General features: G+C 39.7%; 1 protein-coding gene across 2 annotated transcripts in view; it reads right to left on the bottom strand.

The window, feature by feature from the left end:
- Window positions 1-23,186, bottom strand: part of LOC127434616 (band 4.1-like protein 3) — an 85,357-nt gene that overhangs the window by 7,340 nt on the left and 54,831 nt on the right. Inside the window, exons 17-27 of one of the 2 annotated variants that reach the window (XM_051687467.1) lie at window positions 22,607-22,654; window positions 21,929-21,964; window positions 19,878-19,943; window positions 17,430-17,618; window positions 14,929-15,012; window positions 13,203-14,141; window positions 11,368-11,475; window positions 8,716-9,192; window positions 1,116-1,220; window positions 783-881; window positions 618-698 (exon numbers count right to left, since the gene is read on the bottom strand). In XM_051687467.1, the coding sequence (XP_051543427.1) occupies window positions 618-698; window positions 783-881; window positions 1,116-1,220; window positions 8,716-9,192; window positions 11,368-11,475; window positions 13,203-14,141; window positions 14,929-15,012; window positions 17,430-17,618; window positions 19,878-19,943; window positions 21,929-21,964; window positions 22,607-22,654 (2,232 nt within the window). The remainder of the gene's footprint in view (window positions 1-617; window positions 699-782; window positions 882-1,115; window positions 1,221-8,715; window positions 9,193-11,367; window positions 11,476-13,202; window positions 14,142-14,928; window positions 15,013-17,429; window positions 17,619-19,877; window positions 19,944-21,928; window positions 21,965-22,606; window positions 22,655-23,186) is intronic. The other variant, XM_051687468.1, reaches the window with a different exon arrangement.

Raw genomic sequence — 23,186 nt, 5'->3', positions numbered from 1 at the left:
CATGTTACATGATTCATTCAACTCTTTAATGGAGTTTTTTTTTTAAAGTCTATGGAAGAAATGAATGGGAAAAATACTTCCGGAACCCAGACGCTGAATAAGTGGGCGGGGCACTGTTGCGCTCTATACCTTTATTCATCCCTTACAAAATTTACCATGGATTTACTACAATAACCTTATTTTAATCCTGATATTCAATGGTAAAACTGTAGCAATAATACAGGAAAAACTAAAACTACGGTAATAAAAATAAAATAAATAAATAACATGTTTAGTTATACTATAGTAACACTATGGTTGATGTACCATTTTTCTTACCACAAAAAATATAGTTGCTGCAAGTTTACAAATTTTTGTAAGGGTCGAAACCATGGTTTAAAACCATACTTGTACCACAAATGAACCATGGATTCACTATTGTAAGGAGAGAGAAAAAAACAGCTTGGATATTCCGCTACATCTCTTCAATTGTGTTCCACTGAAAAAAAATATATGGGTTTTGAACAACACTGGGGTGAGTAAATAATGACAGAATTTTCATTTTGGGGTGAACCATCCCTTTAAAGCTCACCGTTATTGCTCGTGTATTAAAAGCGTCTTATGATGTCAGTTCTCACCTCATCATGGTCAATATCTGCATCTCCTGAGATCACGATTCTCTTCTCAATTCTGGTCTCTGAGACGCCACCCTTCACCATCTGTCAAACAAACAGCAGCAGAGAGGTCTGTTAGATCAGGTCCGCTGGTAATACATCAGGCTCATATGGGCATTAGTGTTGTACCTTTGTGATGTGTGTGGTGGTGGTGGTGCAGCTGGTTTCTGATGTAATCGTCTGAGCGCTCATCAGAATTCCAGGTTCAGTGTCTCCATCCGTTTCACCCTGTCACATTTCAACAACACCGTCTCATTGATATTTACTGTTCTGTTCTTAGCAGACGCTTCTGTACTGCAGCTATCATATCACATTCATGATGTAAATCAGTTACAAATACATCATTTACATCATGCCAGTTTAGAGTAATATTCAGTTTACATTACGCCTATTAATCGTGCCAAGAGGAAAAGTGAGATTGTGCTCTATATAGTGGAAGAGATTCATCGTGATTGTGCAGACCTGCTGAGACTCGTATGTGATGGTCTTCATCTCAGTGTGGATCACAGGCATCTCCTGTGTGTCTGTGTCTCCTGACAGAGTTCTGGAGAAACTCAAAACTCCTGACTGCGGAACGACACGAGAAGAAACACTCTTACTCAGACTTACATGTGTATTATATTCACACATATAAACTCCAGTCAGAAACAGCATTAGAACATGAATTCTTTCACTGCAGAGATAATTACTTAAATGAAGAATCCAGAGATTCAGAGATACACAAGGAACAACAGAGGAACAAGGTGTTCTCCATTCATTTCTACGAGGAAAACATACTGTATTACACATTACCAGTTCATTTGGCTATTTTAGAAAGAAAAATATGCCTTTTTTGTTTTTGTGCTTAAAAATAAACTATAATAAAATGTAATAATGTAAAGTTTCAGACGTTAGGTTCATCACTGCAGTCTTTATTAGCTTCTTTTATTTATTGAACTACAATTCTGGATTTTCTTGCTTAAAGTGCAAAAAAAAAAAACAAAAAAAAAACATTTTAAAACATTTTTCTTTCTAAAAACAGCCAAATCTGTCATTTCTTGAATAATTTTAATTTCCTCCATAGAAATGAGTAGATAACTGGGATCTATTTTCCCTCATGAGGTGGACGGGACTGAATCAATGTGCTGTAAATACCACAAATTTGTGACTAGTAAATATAATTGGCTCTTTTTGCTTTTAGTTTGACTAGTTTATTTATTTATTTATTTTTTCTCCCCAATTTGGAATTCCCAATGCGCTCTAAGTCCTCGTGGTGGCGTAGTGACTCGCCTCAATATGGGTGGCGGAGGACGAATCTCAGTTGCCTCCGCGTCTGAGACCGTCAATCCACGCATCTTATCACGTGGCTTGTTGAGCACGTTACCATGGAGACGTAGCGCGTGTGGAGGCTTCACGCTATTCTCCGCGGCATCCACACACAACTCACCACACGCCCCATTGAGAGCGAGAACCACTAATCACGACCACGAGGAGGTTACCCCATGTGACTCAACCCTCCCTAGCAACCAGCCCAATTTGGTTGCTTAGGAGACCTGACTGGAGTCACTCAGCACACCCTGGATTCAAACGCACGACTCCAGGTGTGGTGGTCAGCGTCTTTACCTGCTGAGCTACCCAGGCCCCCGAGTTTGACTAGTTTTAATAAAATACCAGTGTAAAATATCTCAATGTAATGTAGTACAGATTTCACTGTGTTCCTATTTAAAAACAGATCTTGATGTTCAAATCTTGAATGGAATATTTTTATCTTATTGCATTGATGTGCACTGTATAAAAAACAATCCTAATCAGTTTTTTTTATTTATTTTCCAGTAAAAATATCTTTAAATTAAAATACATTTACTGTATGTGAGAAGCAAAACTGCTTAAGTTTTCAGAGAATAGGGGCCCTATTTTAAGAGTGCTAGCGATAAGCGGTAAGTCATAAGCACAAAGGCATTGGGCATGGCCATGAAGTTTTGGTATTTTCGCCATATTTTAAAATACAATAATTAAAATACCCCTTTTGAGCCTATTTTTGTGTTATGGTCCATTTTATGTTACTCCTAGCTTTGGCTGGCCGTAACATAATTAGGGGTTCGTCTGGGATTTGTCGTGTGGGACTTGTGTTTTTGAGTCACTACGCCACCATGAGGACTTAAAGCACACTGGGAATTGGGCTCTAAGAGAGAGAATTGGGGGAGGAAGAAAAAAAAAGAGCTCTCTTTAAGAGAAAAGGTGCTTGAGTTCAAAAGGGAACGGTTACAACTAAGAGCTAAAGATCAGGAACTGCTGTTTAAAAGGTTTGAATGCAGCGATCCTTCAGAAAAAGTGGGTGGGGACTTGTTTGATGTAAGTAGACACATTCTCTGAGAAAGATGTGGACAAATATTTTCTGCATTTTTAATGTGTCGCTACCACTTTAAAATGGACCCAACATGCGTGGACACTGCAACTACAGTGTGTTGACACTGGCAAGGCTCAGCAAGACTCTTCTGTCATTACAACAGAGTTTTGACTACAAAGTAGTAAAAGCATCTATCCTAAGAGCATACAAACTTGTGCATGAAGCCTATAGGCAGCGCTTCCGTCGGTTCCATAAGACTGAGCGACAGACATAAGTAGAGTTTGCCAGAGAAAAAGAGAATCTCTTTGATTAATGGTGTATGTCTCAAAAGGTAGATACTAGAGAAAAACTACGAGAGTTAGTTCTCCTAGAGGAGTTTAAGAATTTCTCACCTGATCCTATTGCTATTTACATCAGTGAGCAATCAGTGAGCAGGTTGAGTCCAGTACCGGTCACTGGCGAACCGTATGAGCGTATAATAATAGATTGCATTGGTCCACTTCCACGCTCCAAATCTGGCTACCAATATCGTCTAACATTAATGTGTGTAGCTACCTGCTTCCCAGAGGCCATTCCTCTGTGGAAGATTATTGCAAAAGCAGTAACGAAAGCCTTGCTCAAATTCTTTTCTTTGTTTGGACTTTCTAAGGTGCTTCAAAGTGATCAGGGCTCCAATTTTAATTCAAAAGTGTTTGCCCACGTGCTTATCATCCTGAAAGTCAAGGGGCACTGAAGTGATTTCACCAGACACTCAAATCAATGTTACGTGCCTACTGTCTGGAGGTTGGTAAGGACTGGGTAGATGCTGTTCCTTGGTTACTCTTCACCACTAGAGAAGTCGTTGGGATTCAGCCCAACTGAGCTGGTCTTTGGTCATTCTGCGTGTGGGCCTTTGGCTGTTATGAAAGACCATTAGCTGACTGAACCACTCCACAAAGTGTTTTGAGTTTCGTTAGTCATTTCCATACTTGTTTGTACCGAGCTCGTGAATGATTAAGTGATTGCAACTCCAGACTGATGACAACAAATCCGTATATGCCATGTAAATATGTTAAAATCCTACTATGAGCGGCAACCCTGTGTTAAAGCTGATCCTCTCTTGCCTCGTTGTGTTATTGAAGGTCGTTTAAAGACCTCTGAGATGTTGGATGTGCTTTCTGAGCTCCTCCCTCATCTTTCCGACACTGAAAAAGCTTATGTAGTAGCCTTAATTAAACAATTTCCTCAGCTCTTTAGAGACGTGCCTAGCCAAACCTCTGTCTTGACATTGGCATTGACATTGACAACATTGATGTAACGTCAACTACCCCAATAAAACAGCATCCTTATCGGGTTAACCCTGCAAAGTGTGCTCTTTTGCAAGAAGAGGTGGATTATATGCTTGCCAACAACATTGCTGAGCCTAGTTCAAATGCGTGGAGTTTGCTGTGCATTTTAGATAATAAGCCTGTCGGTACATATCGTTTTTTTTACCGACTACCACCGTGTGAATGCTGTCACTCGACCTGATTGTTTTCCACTACCACAGATTGATGATTGCGTTGACCGGGTGGGATCTGGAAGTTTGACTTGCTGAGGGGATATTGGCAGGTTCCACTCATGAGCCATGCCAAAGAAATATCAGCCTTCGTTACTCCTGATGCATTCTTTAATTATAAGGTTATAGCCTTCGGGATGCGAAATGCACCCGCTACTTTTCAGTGTCTCATTAACATCGTGCTTTCAAGGTTGACTGGGTGCGAGGCATATCTCAAAGACGTGGTAGTATACACTATAGATCCTCCTGGGCTGAGCATTTGGCACAAATTCATGAACTCTTCCACAGGTTGTCCAACGCTAAACTCACCATAAATTTGGCCGTTGTGAGTTGCATGCCTTTTTGGACATAGTAGGTTACTACCAACGTTTTTGTAGTAACTTCCCTTCTGTGGTATCTCCGTTGACAGACCTCCTGAGCCCAAAAATGAAATTTTTGTGGTCAGAGTCTTGCCAACATGCTTTTGAACGTGTCAAAGGCTTACTGGCCTCTGCTCCCGTATTAACTGCACCAGAGTTTTCGCCAAAACTTTCCGTCTCACAATCGACACAAGTAATGTCGGGTCTGGCGGCGTAGTCCTTCAGTGGGATGCTGAAAATGTATAACATCCCACCTGTTACTTCTCCAAGAAGTTTAACCAGCAACAGCGGAGATATTCTACCCTTGAGAAAGAAGCGTTGGCTTTAGTCCTCGCTCTTCAGCATTTGAAGTATACAGGTGCATCTCAATAAATTAGAATGTCGTGGAAAAGTTCATTTATTTCAGTAATTCAACTCACATTGTGAAACTCGTGTATTAAATAAATTCAATGCACACAGACTGAAGTAGTTTAAGTCTTTGGTTCTTTTAATTGTGATGATTTTGGCTCACATTTAACAAAAACCCACCAATTCACTATCTCAAAAAATTAGAATACATCATAAGACCAATAAAAAAAACATTTTTAGTGAATTGTTGGCCTTCTGGAAAGTATGTTCATTTACTGTATATGTACTCAATACTTGGTAGGGGCTCCTTTTGCTTTAATTACTGCCTCAATTCGGCGTGGCATGGAGGTGATCAGTTTGTGGCACTGCTGAGGTGGTATGGAAGCCCAGGTTTCTTTGACAGTGGCCTTCAGCTCATCTGCATTTTTTGGTCTCTTGTTTCTCATTTTCCTCTTGACAATGCCCCATAGATTCTCTATGGGGTTCAGGTCTGGTGAGTTTGCTGGCCAGTCAAGCACACCAACACCATGGTCATTTAACCAACTTTTGGTGCTTTTGGCAGTGTGGGCAGGTGCCAAATCCTTCTGGAAAATGAAATCAGCATCTTTAAAAAGCTGGTCAGCAGAAGGAAGCATGAAGTGCTCCAAAATTTCTTGGTAAACGGGTGCAGTGACTTTGGTTTTCGCAATGGACCAACACCAGCAGATGACATTGCACCCCAAATCATCACAGACTGTGGAAACTTAACACTGGACTTCAAGCAACTTGGGCTATGAGCTTCTCCACCCTTCCTCCAGACTCTAGGACCTTGGTTTCCAAATGAAATACAAAACTTGCTCTCATCTGAAAAGAGGACTTTGGACCACTGGGCAACAGTCCAGTTCTTCTTCTCCTTAGCCCAGGTAAGACGCCTCTGACGTTGTCTGTGGTTCAGGAGTGGCTTAACAAGAGGAATACGACAGCTGTAGCCAAATTCCTTGACACGTCTGTGTGTGGTGGCTCTTGATGCCTTGACCCCAGCCTCAGTCCATTCCTTGTGAAGTTCACCCAAATTCTTGAATCGATTTTGCTTGACAATCATAAGGCTGCGGTTCTCTCGGTTGGTTGTGCATCTTTTTCTTCCACACTTTTTCCTTCCACTCAACTTTCTGTTAACATGCTTGGATACAGCACTCTGTGAACAGCCAGCTTCTTTGGCAATGGATGTTTGTGGCTTACCCTCCTTGTGAAGGGTGTCAATGATTGTCTTCTGGACAACTGTCAGATCAGCAGTCTTCCCCATGATTGTGTAGCCTAGTGAACCAAACTGAGAGACCATTTTGAAGGCTCAGGAAACCTTTGCAGGTGTTTTGAGTGGATTAGCTGATTGGCATGTCACCATATTCTAATTTTTTGAGATAGTGCATTGGTGGGTTTTTGTTAAATGTGAGCCAAAATCATCACAATTAAAAGAACCAAAGACTTAAACTACTTCAGTCTGTGTGCATTGAATTTATTTAATACACGAGTTTCACAATTTGAGTTGAATTACTGAAATAAATGAACTTTTCCACGACATTCTAATTTATTGAGATGCACCTGTATTTAGGGTCTTCTGCCTTCCAAATTCTTGTTTATAGTGATCATGACCCGCTCAGATTTCTTAATTGGATGCATAATGCTTACCAGCGTCTAATGCGTTGGAGTTTAATTTTGCAAGCTTACGATCTAGAGATTAAACACATTAGAGGGAAGGACTAACTCATTGCTGAAGCACTTTCTAGGGTGAAAGCTTAAACATCCCAGTCTGTAAAGTGCACCAGTAATCGTAAGTATATAATTTAATCATAATTTTATTTATTTATCACACATTATACATTTGCACATATACAGTGAAATTCTTTTTTTTCACATATCCCAGCTAGGCTGGGGTCAGAGTGCAGGGTCAGCCATGATACAGCACCCCTGGAGCAGATAGGGTCAAGGGCCTTGCTCAAGGGCCCAACAGTGGCATCTTGGCAGTGCTGGGGCTTGAACCCCTGACCTTCTGATCAGTAACCCAGAGCCTTAACCACTGAGCTACCACTGCTGTACAGTCTGTAAGTCTAAATATTATAAAAATGTTAAAATTGTATTCACTGACATTTGTTACAGATGCTTGGCTCTATTACAGTGAGGTAAAGATGTTTTACAGTTTGTTTCATTTAGGAGACTAAAGTCACCATTTTGGGGTGGGGGTGTTATGTCCCTCTAGTCCACCTGGTGGCAGTCTCTGCAAGTTGAGAGTGTTTTGCTGGCTTGCTGGCAGTCTTTTGTTCTATTTTCCCTCTCTTTTTTGTTTAATCACCTATAGATGGAGTACACCTGGGCAACCTCATTAAGGGGTGATGAGCTCCCTTATAAATCCACCCCAGCTGAACCTGCTCAGTGTGGAGAGGGTCTTCAATTGGCAACTGCTGTGGAGTTTTTGGCTTGCGATTATGTATATCTGTCTTTTCCACCAAGGTGTTACTAATTAAAATACCCCTTTTGAGCCTATAATTGTGTTGTGGTCCATTTTATGTTACTCCCAGCTGTGGCTGGCCATAACAACATACAATACACTCACAGATAGTGCAAACACTCCCACTCATGGCCATTTGCGCTGGCATGAAAATTGCACTTAGAATTAGCACTCTCACGAAAATTAGATAAGATGCTATGCACGGTCGTAGCATGTAGTGCTGCACTTTGCACAATGACAAAAATAGAACCTTATATCTTAAAGGAATATTCCAGGTTCAATACAAGTTCTGCTCAATCGACAGCATTTGTGCATAATGTTGATTACCACAAAAATTTATTTAGACTCGTCCCTCCTTTACTTTAAAAAAGCACAAATCTTCTATTGTAAGTGTATCTCTGGAACACAGATTTTTGGATATTATGCCACAAATGCTGTCAATTGAGCTTAACTTGTATTGAACCCGGAATATTCCTTTAAAATAAATTAATATATATTTTTTTAAGCATAAACCTCACAAAATTTAGTTTTGTGATTTACAGCATGGGGAAACGTATGTGCTAATATGGTAAGAAACAAGAATTAATATCTCCAGCAATTTTGCTTCTGAAAATATATGACTGGAAAACAACACACGGAAAAAAAAACATTATGAGGAAAATGCAGTGCGTAAAGACATTCACAAGAGTTAAGGGAGAACACAGTGTATTCATCAGCATGCAGGTTACAGCACACACACACATACGACAGCCGTGACCAGCAGTTCAGGTGATATATAGTTGCTCTTGGACGTGTCGTGAATACTGAATCTCTCTTATAAAAACACTCTTTGTTCGCTCTCTGAATCTCCCTGCAGGCTGATGCACACACAGGAAATACTACAGCGAGTGCCGCAGCACTGATGATTAGCAAACCGGAGGTACACGAGGAAAGGAGAGGAGCGGATGTTTTGAGGATCTTAGGTTTAGGGTGAACGTCTGGGAATCTAATGTTTGGGGTCATGGGGTCACCTCTAAACTGGGTGTGAGTTCTACCTCCCCGCTGTGACCCTCGGCCACACCCCTCTGCTCCACCGCCCTGAGGGGAGAGGACGGGGCATTGGGCGACTGGTCACCTGATCCCTGATCGTCATCATCGTCAGTGGACAGAGAGAAACTCTCGCCTCCAGACTCGCTGTCACTGGGTGAAACGGCTCCTACGGGGGTCGCGCTCGAGGGCGAGAGGGGCCCGTCGAAGTTAGCGGAGTTTACGCTGCTGGAGTCGCCGGTGTCATCATCAGACTCTGATTCAGACTCATCGAGGACTCGAACAGAACTCAACGGCTCTTCACAAACAACATGAGCTTGATAATACACATCGGGCTGCAAGGGGACCTCTGGAGATTCGGGTAGCTCTACCTGTGGATGCTCCAGCGGTTTGTCTGCACGCTGCTCTTCCTCCTCTTCTGATTGGCCTTTTCCTGGATGCTTCTCTTGACTTTCTGATGTCTGCCAAAAAAATCACGAGTATATGATTAAACACATGGATATTTATTACCATTTACAGTCAGGATTGGGGAGTAACGGAACGCATGTAACAGGATTACGTTTTAAAAATACTGTAATCCACTACAGTTACAATTTAAATAGTTGGTAATCAGTAAACAGTTACATTAAAAAAATACAGGGACAAAAGGACAAGGCAAAGGTATCACTGTCACACAGGAAGCATCGATGTGGCAGGTGGCAGTCCAAACTAAGCTGTGGATCTAGTCATCATACACAAAGTTACGAAGGTTTTTGTACGTCTTCAAGAATGAACAAAGTGACGTTGATGAGTTTGCAGGTTAGTGTATGAAATTGGTGGAACTGCGCAGACTTAATGATTAGAAATGGCTCCGTTTATTATGCAATTTCTTTGTATGAATAGGTGTCATTCAAGCTGTCAAACCACAAAAAGACATACTTGTAACTGAAAATACATTGTGTAGGCTATATGAAAGATACATACACAATATATCATCCAGTGATGAAAAAATGGCCATATATATCAATAATCAAAAAGGCATCGATCCCAAGCCTAGTTTCATATGATGCGTTACATTCATACGAGCACACAGAGGGCGCTTTCACACTGTAATGAGCGAAAAGGTGGATATGACGTCATGAGGAACTTTCCCTTTGGGAGCATAATAGAGCTTAATTAAAATAAATGTACTTTATCTTCTTTTAGAAGCGTAAGATGTTTAGGCTTTTTTTCAGAGAATGTATTTTTAATACAAGTTTTGTCTTACTGTACTGGCAGATTTTCTCACTTGTTATTAACTTTTTTAAACTATTTGCATGTGTTGAAGTAGTAATCCAGAGTACTTAGATTACATTCCTGATCATGAGTAATCAAACGGAATATGTTTGTACAGCATGTACTGTATACTGTAATCTGTAGTGCAATCTTTTTAAAAGTAACCCTCCTAACCCTGTTTAAAGTCAACATGAAAGAGAGTATAACATATTAACATGATGTTTAAAACAGGACGAGTGAAACAGGAGACAGAGTGCAGAACTAGATTTTCTCCGTGTGGAATTGATTGGATGGTGTGAAGTGTTTCTATATGACAGGTGGAGCAAGTCATTACATTGTTTGCTTTCTTTGGAATAACCTGCAACAATGAATCGTTCACAATAAGAAAGTAAATAGGGTGAATTTTGATTTGTTCAATTATTTATTGTGTCTTATTTATGATTGGATTTAAACGTCAAGTCATTGTGTATGTGTATGCACCATGAGTCCAAGACAAATTTCCCTTCGGGGACAATAACGTGTATTTCATTCATTTCATGTGGCCTTTAGCAAAGAATGAATGACAAAAATGTATTATATCCATTTATGTCGTATAGTTAGTCAAGTCAGTAAACCCAATGACCAATGGTAATGCTCCCGGGCAGCTAATTCCAGCAAATGCACTTTCTATTTACTTAAAATGAGAAACCAAGCTCAAGTTGCAATATTTCAAATCAACAATATAATGTGACAACAATGGCGTTATACATTTAGCCTCTGCAGTATAGCTCAAATCACACATTTTTCAGGTTGGTCCATCTAATGTGCATGTGCATTCTGGAGTAAAGATTGTAAAGACCAGGTGATACATGATGGGCTCTTGTAGTTGGAAGGTGCAATATCCTGTCCTACATTTGCCATATAAAGTGTTGCATTAACCAGATGTCTGTGTCCGTGGATTAAACCCTTTGGCCTCCACTTTCAATCTAGTAACTTTCAAAAGGGTCTCTTGAGACAGTCTAATACTATATATAACTGATGGATCTGCCTGTGACCTTGTGCAAGCCGAGTCTTTACATATGCTTTGTGCTTGTTAACCTTTCATTGTTAACAGCCAGAGTGAAGATGAGAGATCTGAAATGAAAAGACGTCTGACAGGGACAAAAGCAGAACAAGGACAGATGGATGAATTGAGTTGCTTACGGCCTCATAAAAAGACAATACTATTTAATTGTGTTCTGATAGATACATTCACCTGAGGTGGAGGACAAACCAGACTATCGCTGTAATGTACTGAGCAGCTGTGCACAATCAAATACTGAGGCTCATTTCTTGTTTTGTTCTCTGTACATTAAGGTGATTTTGAACATTAATAGTGCGTCTAATGTCCTTCAGTGCTGCACCTTATGGAAGGTGAAAGTCTGAGCGGGCGGAGAGGACGACGCCCAGCTGTGTGTGGACTGTAAGAGAGCCGTGAGCTCAGGAGACATCTCATCAAAACTGGGCTTAGGCTGAACAACACAGAGAAATACACTGCGTTAAAACACAAACACACATATGAGACAGGATTATGAGTTAATATCACGCACACAGGATTATGACAGAGCATTCTGGGTATTTCAGGGTGAAGGGTTTTTCTTTTAGGGCTTATTCATAAGAGAATAAATGAACTGCAAGAAGGTGCACTTTATGCATTTTGTGCAAATAATTTAAAAGGTATTTATGCCATTCACAACAGTATCTAAATGCATTAAGAGAAGGAGACTGAAAATATGGTTGGAATAAGCAATAACGGGGCAAAGTACACAAATTTTATGATTGAGCAGATTTGTTTGATCATAGCAATGTAAAAAAAAATATATATATATATAATCTTAATATTCTCTAAGCATCCAAGAAATATGGAGTCAAGAAATATGTTTTTAGCTGAAGTTGTTCTAATGTTCTAATGAATTTTGGCCATAATTTATTAATTTTTACCACTGGAGGCGGCGCTGTCATCAAATTGATGTTGTGTGTGGTAGTGACATATTTTGTGTCAATAAATCAAAGTGTTGTAAAGATCTGACCTTAATTCCTGTATGCATCCTCGCCTTTTAATTCAATGAATTACACTTGAACTGTCTGCGATCAAAAAGCTTTTAATAACTAATAAACCCAAAGTTTGGGGATGATTTGATGAAAGCTCTTGGGTTTGTTTTAGACAAGATTCTATATGATGGAAAATCTAGTTGGGCAGAAACTGACCAAACTCGCCATTGGAATTATGTTTCTAAAGCACACATTTGAACTTCTCGTGGGGCTAGAGGGATTGAGGGACTAACCCCAAAATTGGCATACAATTTTTTCAGACCATTCCCAATCAATGTGCCAAATTTCAAAACTTTTTACCATACGGTTCTATGGGATAAAGACTCCCAACCAGAAGATGACGAAGAATAACAAGCAGAAAACCAAAAGATTGGTGCCTACAAACATTTGCTGCTTGACTCTTAATAAATCTCTAAACAACTAAAGTAAATGTTGCATTTCTTTTCAGCACTGCAGGCAAGAAAAATAATGATGTGGGTGATAGTATGAATGAATAGTATTGTGTTATTGTGCAGTCTGCAGATGATCAACCTGTGACCAAAGCACAAGAGAAATGTCATGCCATTAGGTCTGTAGCTATTGAGAACATCACATGAATGAATTTCACAGATATTTCTAATTAAGATCTTCTGAAGCCTTTTCTGTCATGATCTATGATTTGAAGATCACACGAGCAATAGATAAAAGAGACACATCAGTTCACTAGAGACAGACTCCTCTTATGAATAAAACCCACATTCACTCCATATCCAACAGCAAACACCGCAGCCAGAGCGTATTCAATCTGTGACTAAAAGCAAAACAGGGTGGCATTCTTTAAGCTGAGGAAATTGCATTAAAAATGAATGGGTAAATAAAAAATCTGGGAAGGAAATCAGGTTTTATTTTTGCACTCTCAGGTTTAGCTGAAGGAACTGAAAAAGCAGATATGAACAGAAAAATAGGTGTGACATCAAATTCCAGTCCTAGGTATTTGTGTCAGAAAACCAAAAAGCGGTGTATAAGTGCAAATCAAGAGCATTTGTGACATCTGCAAAAGCACTGACTTTTCTGGAAGCAGCAGGCAAGTGTTTGTCTTTTTTGTCAAAGCCAGGCCAAGACGGAAGCAAAACCTTGGTAGGGAAAGCGTGCATTGGCGATGTCCTACCACTCGGGCTGTAGGAGATGTTTTGGTGAGATAGGACACCGGGCTGGGGCTCAGCCCGAGATCTGCAGCGGATCTGATTTGAGATCTGAGAGGAGATCTAAGTGGAGATCGCATTGTTGGGGAGCTTCGGTCAGTTAGCAGATGCAACTCTGCTCTATCGGCCTTCTCGATTTCCTCGCTGGAGCCGATGGCCACGACCGTCCTCAAGACGCCCACCGCAGGCTCGGAGGGCGATGGTGTCCTGACCTCCTTGACAGTGATTACTGGTGCACTGACGCTCTCTGCAGAGCTCATGCCTTTGATTGGATACTCAACTGTGACAGGAATGACCTTAATGGTGGCGGCAACAAGTTGGTCAGAGAATTTTGCAGGTTGGGGCGATGGCAGGTCATCACCTTTGGTGACAATCTTATTGGAGGTAGTGCCATAAGATCTTGTGAACGTGTAGTCCTTGGCGCGCACCTCCTCGGCCGTAATAGCTGACTTACTCGAGATCTCTTCTTGAGCTTTGATCTTCTGGTCTTCTAACGCATCACTGGTGGCTGAAGTGCTAGTGGCTGCCAAAAATCTGTAGCTGGCTGAGTGTTTCTTCTCTGGTACCTTAGGAGGAATTTTGAGTGGTACCTTAGGAAGAACATCTGCTACAATAGTAGAGCCTTTTTCTGGAACGATGGGAGGAACCTTTTCGGGTTCAACTGGAGAAACCTTTTCATGAACAATAGTAGCAACTTTTTCTGGTACTTTAGGTGGAATTTTCTCTAGTACTTTCGGAGGAAGCTCCTCTGGTACAATAGAAGAACCTTTTTCTGACACAATTGGAGGAACCCTCTCCTGTACTAAAGTAGCCATTTTTTCTGGAAGCTTTTCTGGCTCGACAGGAGACACTGTTTCTGGTTCAAAAGGAGGAACCTTGTTTATAATGACCCATCCATCAGACTCCTACATATAACAAACAAACATCCATGTTAGCGTTCTCTGTAACAGTGGTTCTCGACCTTTTTGACTCCAAGGCAACCCGTTGTACAAGACCACTTTCAAAGACCCACCTAAAGCAGCAAAGCTGCATGTTTTCAAACATTTTTAGCAGAAATGAGTCAGTGTCAATATTACATTAAAATAACAACAATAAAATATTTTAAATAAATGATTAAAATAATTCACCATGATTAATTTTGAGGTTTCAAGAGCTGTATGTTCTTCAAGGCAAGGGAGTTGTTGAACACCCTTCAACAACTAGAAATATGATGTCAGTTTACATGTTGTACATCTAGATTTTTCCACATTTTTTAGTGTTATAGCAATGTAGATTATTATATTCTGGCTTATTAACTTTTATTACATTTTAAATCATATTAAGTCAGAAGTGTGCTGAGGTCCCATTGTGGGCCCCGGTCCCTGGTTGAGAACCACTGCTCTATAAAAGCAAAGTTAGTCAATGCTAAAGCCAAGAAGAAAACAGACATGAGAAAGAGACAGACACAAGCACACCAGCACAATCTAACACTGTTGGGGAACATTTTATATTTATCCTTGATGAATTTGTCACATAAAAACAGTAGAACTGATAAACTCTGATGTTGTCGTGTTCTTCAGTCTGATCTCTCTCATTCCTCTTCAAACTTCCCGTTTTAAGAGTCTAAAGCCTCAAAAAGGTGCACAAATTTAACACAGCACAATTCACTGTGATTATGAGTTTTATGATGGCGAGATTATTGAAATCACCTACCACATCAACTCTGATGTCCTTCAGACTGTCCGCTGCCACCGAACCTGCTGCGGCCACTTCCTGTGTCTTCTCTACTGCTGTTTCCTGTTTAATATGAATGAGGAACAGAATAAAACAATCAACTTCATGAGCTCAAACATGTTGATGAATGCGCTATAATGAACCACATTATAGAGACCACGAGGAAGTTACCCCATGTGACTCTACCCTCCCTAGCAACCGGGCCAGTTTGGTTGCTTAGGAGACCGGACAGGAGTCACTCAACACGCCCTGGATTCAAACTCGCAACTCCAGGTGTGATAGTCAGCATCAATACTCGCTGAGATACCCAGACCCCCAGGTTTTTACATGTATTAAAATAAATGGTAACACTTTACAATAAGGTTCTATTCGTTAACATTAGTAAATGCATTAGCAGTCATGAAATAACAATGAACAACATATTTTACAGCATTTATGAATATTGGTTAATTTGTCAAAAATACTATTATTCATTGCTTGTTCATGTTAGTTGATAATGCATTAACTAATATTTATATACATAACTGAAAGGGGTGTAAAAATGCATTGATGCATGCTGCTGATTTACCCCCTGCAAACCGTATAAGTGGGTAAATGGATGGATGCTGCAGAGTTCGGCTACTGTCTGTGTCCATTTGATTAAAGTAAGTTCATTGTTGTTTCTTCCCCGACTACTATATATTCCATTTATATTTCTTTATATCTCATTAATGTGTTATTTCTCCATTAACCAGTTTAATCACAAATAGAACAGTATAAATAAATATGAATGAGTGATTATCTGATATGCAAATCTATTATGCTTATTCCACAGTTTACAGTCTTAATGTGTGTGTGTGTGTGTATGTTTGCATAAAGTCATATGTTGCATCACACAATTTGTTATCCATTATTCATATAGGATATATATATATAATGAATGTAACATATCGGGGGTCTGGGTAGCTCAGTGGTAAAGACGCTGACTATCACCCCTGGAGTCATGAGTTCGAATCCAGGGCATGCTGAGTGACTCCAGCCAGGTCTCCTAAGCAGCCAAATTGGCCCGGTTGCTAGGGAGGGTAGAGTCACATGGGGTAACCTCCTCGTGGTCGCTATAATGTGGTTCTCGCTCTCAGTGGGGTGTGTGGTGAGTTGTGCGTGGATGCCGTGGAGAATAGCGTGAAGCCTCCTCATGTGCTACGTCTCCATGGTAACACGCTAAACAAGCCACGTGATAAGATGCGCGGATTGATGGTCTCAGATGCAGAGGCAACTGAGATTCGTCCTCCGCCACCCGGAGTGAGGCGAGTCACTACGCCACCACGAGGACTTAGAGCGCATTGGGTATTGGGCATTCCAAATTGGGTGAAAAAAATAGAAAATAAAAAAATGAATGTAACATATCTACATATCTACCATTTCATGTATTAATTTAAGATATCCTTCATATCTATAAAATGTAACATTCACTTTCTGTTTATACGCTACCGGTCAAAAGTTTTTAAACACTCATTCTTTATTATAATTTTTATTTTCTTCACATTTTAGAATAATAGTAAAGTCATTAAAACTATGGAATAACATAAATGGAACTATGGGAATTATGTTGTGACTAAACAAAATCCAAAATAAATCAAAACTGTGTTATATTTGAACATCTTCAAAGTAGTCACCCTTTGTCTAGATTTTGCAGACATGTACTCTTGACATTTTCTCAACCAACTTCTTGAGGTATCACCCTGGGATGCTTTTTAAACAGTATTGAAGGAGTTCCCATCTATGTTGGGCACTTATTTACATTTAAGCATACGCCTTCAGATCAAAAGATTTAAATTATAACGTAAATAATTATTAGTATATGTTGAAAATAACATTAACCAAGATGAATAAAGGCTACAAAAGTATTGTTCATTGTGATTTCATATTAACTAGTGTAGCAAAAAAATGGTTTCTGGAAAACAGGAAATGCAATAATACATTTAGTGAAATTTATGCTTAAAAAACTAATTAAAAATAGAACAAAAGACAAAATATGCCTAAAACACGTAATACACTTTTTTCTAGATTTATTACAAGAATTGTAATTTTGTTTAAAGCTATTTTTAATACATATATTTTTTTTCCTAAAAAAAAGACATTGAATGCCACAGCTTGCTAAAGTCACATAACATTTGCCCTCAAGCCAAAATGTGCTTAAAAATCTAGATTGTTATAATCAGTGGCTTCTGAAGTGCATCGAGCAGCTTAAACTCTCTGGAGTTTGTGAGCGGATGAATGAGACTTTCTGCCAAAGTTTAATCACATCCATTTCAAGGAACATTAACAAATAACCATCATTTCAACAGCTTCTGAAAAATACCAGCTCTACAAATCAGTTTCTGAACAACTTGGTGAACAATATGCAACTAAAAACCACAGACCAGCTGAAAACGCTGCCAATATTAATCAGATGTGTGAATGGTAAATCTACGGTTAATGTATGAAATGATGGATCTCACCTCGTCTGGCACGAGCGGCTCAATCATTGGCGCCTCATCCAGACGTGGTGATCGTAGCGGAGACGAGGACAGACGCTTCTCCCACTCGGTCAGGCCCGTCCGATCCGCGCCGCCCTCCAGGAATGATCTCTTCAGCTCACTGATGTTGGTCTGATGTTTGAGCAGCTCATCCGGTGTACACTCAATTTCCTGATGAAAACATTTTTCAGACTTCAGTGAAAGAACACAATAAAGTAATGCACAATAAAACCGCAAGATGAGAAAGCTGACTGTTGGAGTCATTAAAATCTCTCTTCAGTGCAATGGACATTTGAAAAGCAATACAAGAACACCAGCAGTAAATAATCCCACACAGATGTCAATCATCAAGTCATCTGAGCTGATCTGCTGAGATGAAGCATAAAACAACACCACTGACGGTTCATGTCCACATTAGCACATCCATTATTTCACTCAGTCCTAACAGAACGCTGTAAAGGCACAACACACATGTTAGTTCATCCAAAAATGAAAATTCAGTCATGATTTACTCACCCAAACCCAAATGACTTCCTCTCTTTCATGGAACACAAAAGGACACTGAAATTGAAGTTGCTGTCTACTGAAAATCCTCTCCAATTTAAATCGTTTTAGTAAATGCAACTTACAATCTGTTCCTCACACAAAGCATAGAATAGTTCAGGATTGAAACCAGAAATAAAAGGAATATTCCTGGTTCAGTCAATACAAGTTAAACTCAATCGACAGTATTTGTGGCATAATGTTGAGTACCACAAAAATTAATTTTGACTCGTCCCTCCTTTTCTTTAAATGTGTGTTCCAGTGAGACACTTACAATGGAAGTCAATGGGGTCAATCTGTAAACGTTAAAATACTCACTGTTTCACTGGTCTGGGTATCTCAGCGAGTATTGACGCTGACTATCATCCCTGGAGTCACGAGTTTGAATCCAGGGCATGCTGAGTGACTCCAGCCAGGTCTCCTAAGCAACCAAATTGGCCCGGTTGCTAGGGAGGGTAGAGTCACATGGGGTAACCTCCTCGTGGTCATGATTAGTGGTTCTCACTCTCAATGGGGCGTGTGGTAAGTTGTGTGTGGATCGTGGAGAGTAGCATGAGCCTCCACATGCTGTGAGTCTCCACGGTGTCATGAACAACAAGTCACGTGATAAGATGCACGGATTGACGGTCTCAGAAGAGGAGGCAACTGAGACTCGTCCTCCACCACCCGGATTGAGGTGAGTAACCGCACCACCACGAGGACCTACTAAGTAGTGGGAATTGAGCATTCCAAAATTGGGGAGAAAAGGGGATAAAAATAAAATAAAATAAATACATAAATAAAAAGAATACTCACTGTTTCAAAAGTATAGACACAAGACATAAACAATATGTGTGTTAACATGATTTTACTGTCATAAAATCACTTACTAACCACATCTGTGGAAAGATAGAGACAATTTTACAACCTTGTAAATGTCGCCATGACAACGTAACACCGTAAAAACTAAAACGACTGTAAAAAACGATAATTTATACAACTTTACAGCTCAAATAATCCACAAGTTTAACAGAAGAATTAATGTAAGTGCTTTTATAAGATTATAAGCGTCACATTTCTGACTTTAAACCTCCAAAAATTGCCCCCATTGACTTCCATTGTAAGTGTCTCACTGGAACACACATTTAAAGAAAAGGAGGAATGAGTCGAAATTAATTTTTGTGGTAATTAATATTATGCCACAAATGCTGTCGACTGAACTGAACTTGTGTTGAACCCGGAATATTCCTTTAAGCGGGGCTCGGGGCAAAAATGCCACCAAAATTGCCCCAAAAATGCCCTTGTAATTAATTTCTGTTTTTTATTTTTTTTATTCATAACATCTGATATAGTTTTTAATCGTCTATTCTAAGACTTTTTATACACATTATCACATAAAATATAATTTGATGTTTATTTAATTTTATGGGTAGAAGGTTAAATATTCAGATTGAGAACTTTAAATTAAAGTATTTGAAAAAAGGGATTACACAGTATATTTTTTTATATGTTACAAAAAAAACAAAAACAAAAAAAAAAATCCCCAGAAGAAAATCCAGGGTGCAATTATTGCCACTGCTTGGAATGAGTTGGAATACAGCACATGTGTCATATGGATTACTTTTATGATTCTTTTACAGTGCTTTTTAGTCGTATCAGCGTGAACATTCTGTCAAACATCTCCTTTTGTGTTCCACAGAAGACAGTCACACAGGTTTGTGACAACATGAGGGTGAGTAAATGATTCTTAAATAAAAAATGAAAACAAATGGACATCCATTTAATGATGAGAACCTGCTGGAAAGAAACTCACACCATAAACATTCAACACACAGCAGTATGTGTCAGTGTTTGTTCTCATATACGGTTATTATCATGATTAGTCAAACTCATCTCATCTTCACAAACCTCTAACATCAGTTTACTGTGTCTGATAAACACATTCTCTCCTTTAATCCGCCGTATGAGAGTGGGCTGAAGAGAGACAGAGAATCATTCATTCATTCATTCATTCACTGTGAGTGTGTCTTGAATATGAGGTTTTATGTGGCATTTCACTTCAACACACCAGCAGAGTTGAATTAAATTCTTATCTATGAGCAAACATACTGTCCATTATATTTACTACAACACTACAGGCATATTTAAGTCATAAGAGGTTATGTTTTGTTTGTAATAATTACAGCTATAAAGTAATATACAGTGAAATGTCTCTGCTCATATATTCTATATCAGTCTGTTTTACCGTAAGTACAGTACCGCCACAACACCAACAGTAAGACACAAAACCAAAGATGTGTACTGAAGACTAAATATCATTTGACGTTATCAATAATATTATAATGAGCAAAATGAAAAGATGTACATTTATTTAACAACAATACAAAATGAACCCAGGCCATATGAGCTGTGAAACCTGTAAAGCAGTTACTTATACAGGGGATCTTTTACCTTGGTACATTTCGAAAATCTGAAATTTACCAGTTTTATTTTAGCATTAGTTAATTTTTTCCTCCCAATTTGGAATGCCCAATTCCTAATGTGCTCTAAGTCCTCGTGGTGGCATAGTGACTCGCCTCAATCCGGGTGGCGGAGGACGAATCTCAGTTGCCTCCGCGTCTGAGACCGTCAATCCGCGCATCTTATCACGTGACTTGTTGAGTGCGTTACCACGGAAACGTAGCGCGTGTGGTGGCTTCACGCTATTCTCCGCGGCATCCACACACAACTCACCACACACCCCACCGAGAGCGAGAACCACATTATAGTGACCACGAGGAGGTTATCGCATGTGACTCTACCCTCCCTAGCAACCGGGCCAATTAGGTTGCTTAGGAAATATACAGAGATAAAAGGAACATTTCTCAGTTGTTTCCAAGTCTTCACTGAATTATTGTTAGATATGATGCATTAATACAGATTTGATGCTGTAATTTACAAATAATTTAAATAAAATAATGAAATAATGATTAAATGATTAAAATATAATAATTCACATAAGATGATGTTTACTCCAAACACACCCAAGCAGTCTGTGCATGCAGGAGAGAGAGATTTTGGCTATTGATTTTAGATGGCTAGATGTATTTATGAAATATTTTTGGGGAGGGGGGTCTGGGTATCTCAGCGAGTATTGACGCTGACTATCACACCTGGAGTCGCGAGTTTGAATCCAGGGTGTGCTGAGTGACTCCAGCCAGGTCTCCTAAGCAACCAAATTGGCCCGGTTGCTAGGGAGGGTAGAGTCACATGGGGTAACCTCCTCATGGTCGCTATAATGTGGTTCTCGCTCTCAGTGGGGTGTGTGGTGAGTTGTGCGTGGATGCTGCGGAGAATAGCGTGAAGCCTCCACATGCGCCACGTCTCCGTGGTAACGCGCTCAACAAGTCACGTGATAAGATGCACGGATTGACGGTCTCAGACGCGGAGGCAACTGAGATTCATGCTCCACCACCCGGATTGAGGCGAGTCACTACACCACCACGAGGACTTAGAGCGCATTGGGAATTGGGCATTCCAAATTGGGGAGAAAAAGGGAGAAAAAAAAAACATACAATTTTTCCTGCACTCATGGTTAGGTTTAGGTTTGGGTTGAGGGATACAGTTTATAAATTATGCATTCCTCTTCACTGTATCACAGCCGGTACAGCTGAAAACAACTTGCTTCACAACTCGCTTTTGGCACCCCTCTGTGGACATTACAGCTCACACGTGCCCATATGCCCAACAACACTTACCGCTTTGGCCACTGGGGGCAGTGTTTAAAATTTAGGTAAACACAGACCGATTTTAGCTAAAGAACATCAACCTTCTGTTTCCAATTTCACAGTGAGATCAGTCTGGTTTCACATCACAACTGTTACTATATTGTGTATTTCACACAACTGGAACACTGTATTGACCAATCAGCATCCAAGATCACAACCAATCATTGTATATTTCAGTTTGAACATTTTTACCTGCGTCTTTATTTCAGATTCGTCCTCTTGATCCGACTGCAAAAAGAAAAAGAAAAGAAAAGTGTGAAATTAAAACACTGTGTTCATATGAATGAGAGAGAATGAAATTAAACTGCTCACAGAGGTTAAACTCATTAACATCATAAACCTAATGTTTTCATCTCTTCAAGAACAATTATGATTGTTGGCTATTATCAGATGCATTTTTAATAAGAAAAGCAACAAAGCTGCCTAATCTTAATTAGCAATATAATTACTGCAATCTGTTATTCCACTTTTCTTTTTCTGGCATGCATGAATGTTCAGTTTCAGCGGCCGCAATGACACCCAGTGTGTGAAATAAACTGACGAGTAATTTTCAGTAAAGTGACGTGTCATCAGTCATTTACAGCGTCTGTGATTAATGCGATAGTGTGTGTTCCTCATTTAGCTGAAAAGCATTGGCTTAGTTGTGTTCCACTGAAAAGCGTTTGAAATAAACCTAGTGTGGACTGTTTAACCAGCTCCCACTTCCTCCTACCCACTCAAACATGTTGTTTGAGTGATTCTCTGTGCTGTATTTATAACAGCAGATATAAAGTGTGTAATGAATGGTACTGTATTATGTGCAACAGGGATCATGAGAAACACACACACTAAACTGAGATGAGACACAGATGAGAAATTCAGATGACAAACCTCAGTGGCTGTTAATTCTCCATCAACAGCTGTGTCTGTTAAATCAGTCTGATTATGATTAATCCAGTGAACGCAAGAACAGAGAGACAATCAGATCATTAAAATCACCATCAGTTACTGTACTGAAGCCTTTATAATCACACGTATTAACTCATTAAATCACCTCCGTTAACCAAATGAAAGAGTCGTAGCATGACACGCCAAAATCCAGACGTTAATCAAAAGATGTGAAACATGATTCTGCTGCAGTTCAACAGACGGTGATGTACAGCAGCAGTCAAACGTTTGGACACACTCATTCTTCAATACTGTTTTACTTCCATTGTAAGTGTCTCACTGGAACACAGATTTGTGCTTTAATTAAAGAAAAGGAGGAACGAGTCGAAATGTATTTTTGTGGTGATCAATGTTATGCCACAAATGCTGTCGATTGAGCTGAACTTGTACTGAACGCTGAATATTCCTTTAATAAATAAACACTTGAGTGTTGAACAGTATTGAAGGAGTTCACATGTATGCTGGACACGACTGATGTTCTTTCACTATCCACTACAAATCATACATTACGAAAAATGCAATT

This window comes from Myxocyprinus asiaticus, chromosome 44, assembly GCF_019703515.2.
Source record: "Myxocyprinus asiaticus isolate MX2 ecotype Aquarium Trade chromosome 44, UBuf_Myxa_2, whole genome shotgun sequence".
Lineage (NCBI taxonomy): Eukaryota > Metazoa > Chordata > Actinopteri > Cypriniformes > Catostomidae > Myxocyprinus > Myxocyprinus asiaticus.
Note: the sequence above shows the minus strand (reverse complement) of the source record. Positions and strands in the feature narration are given on the sequence as shown.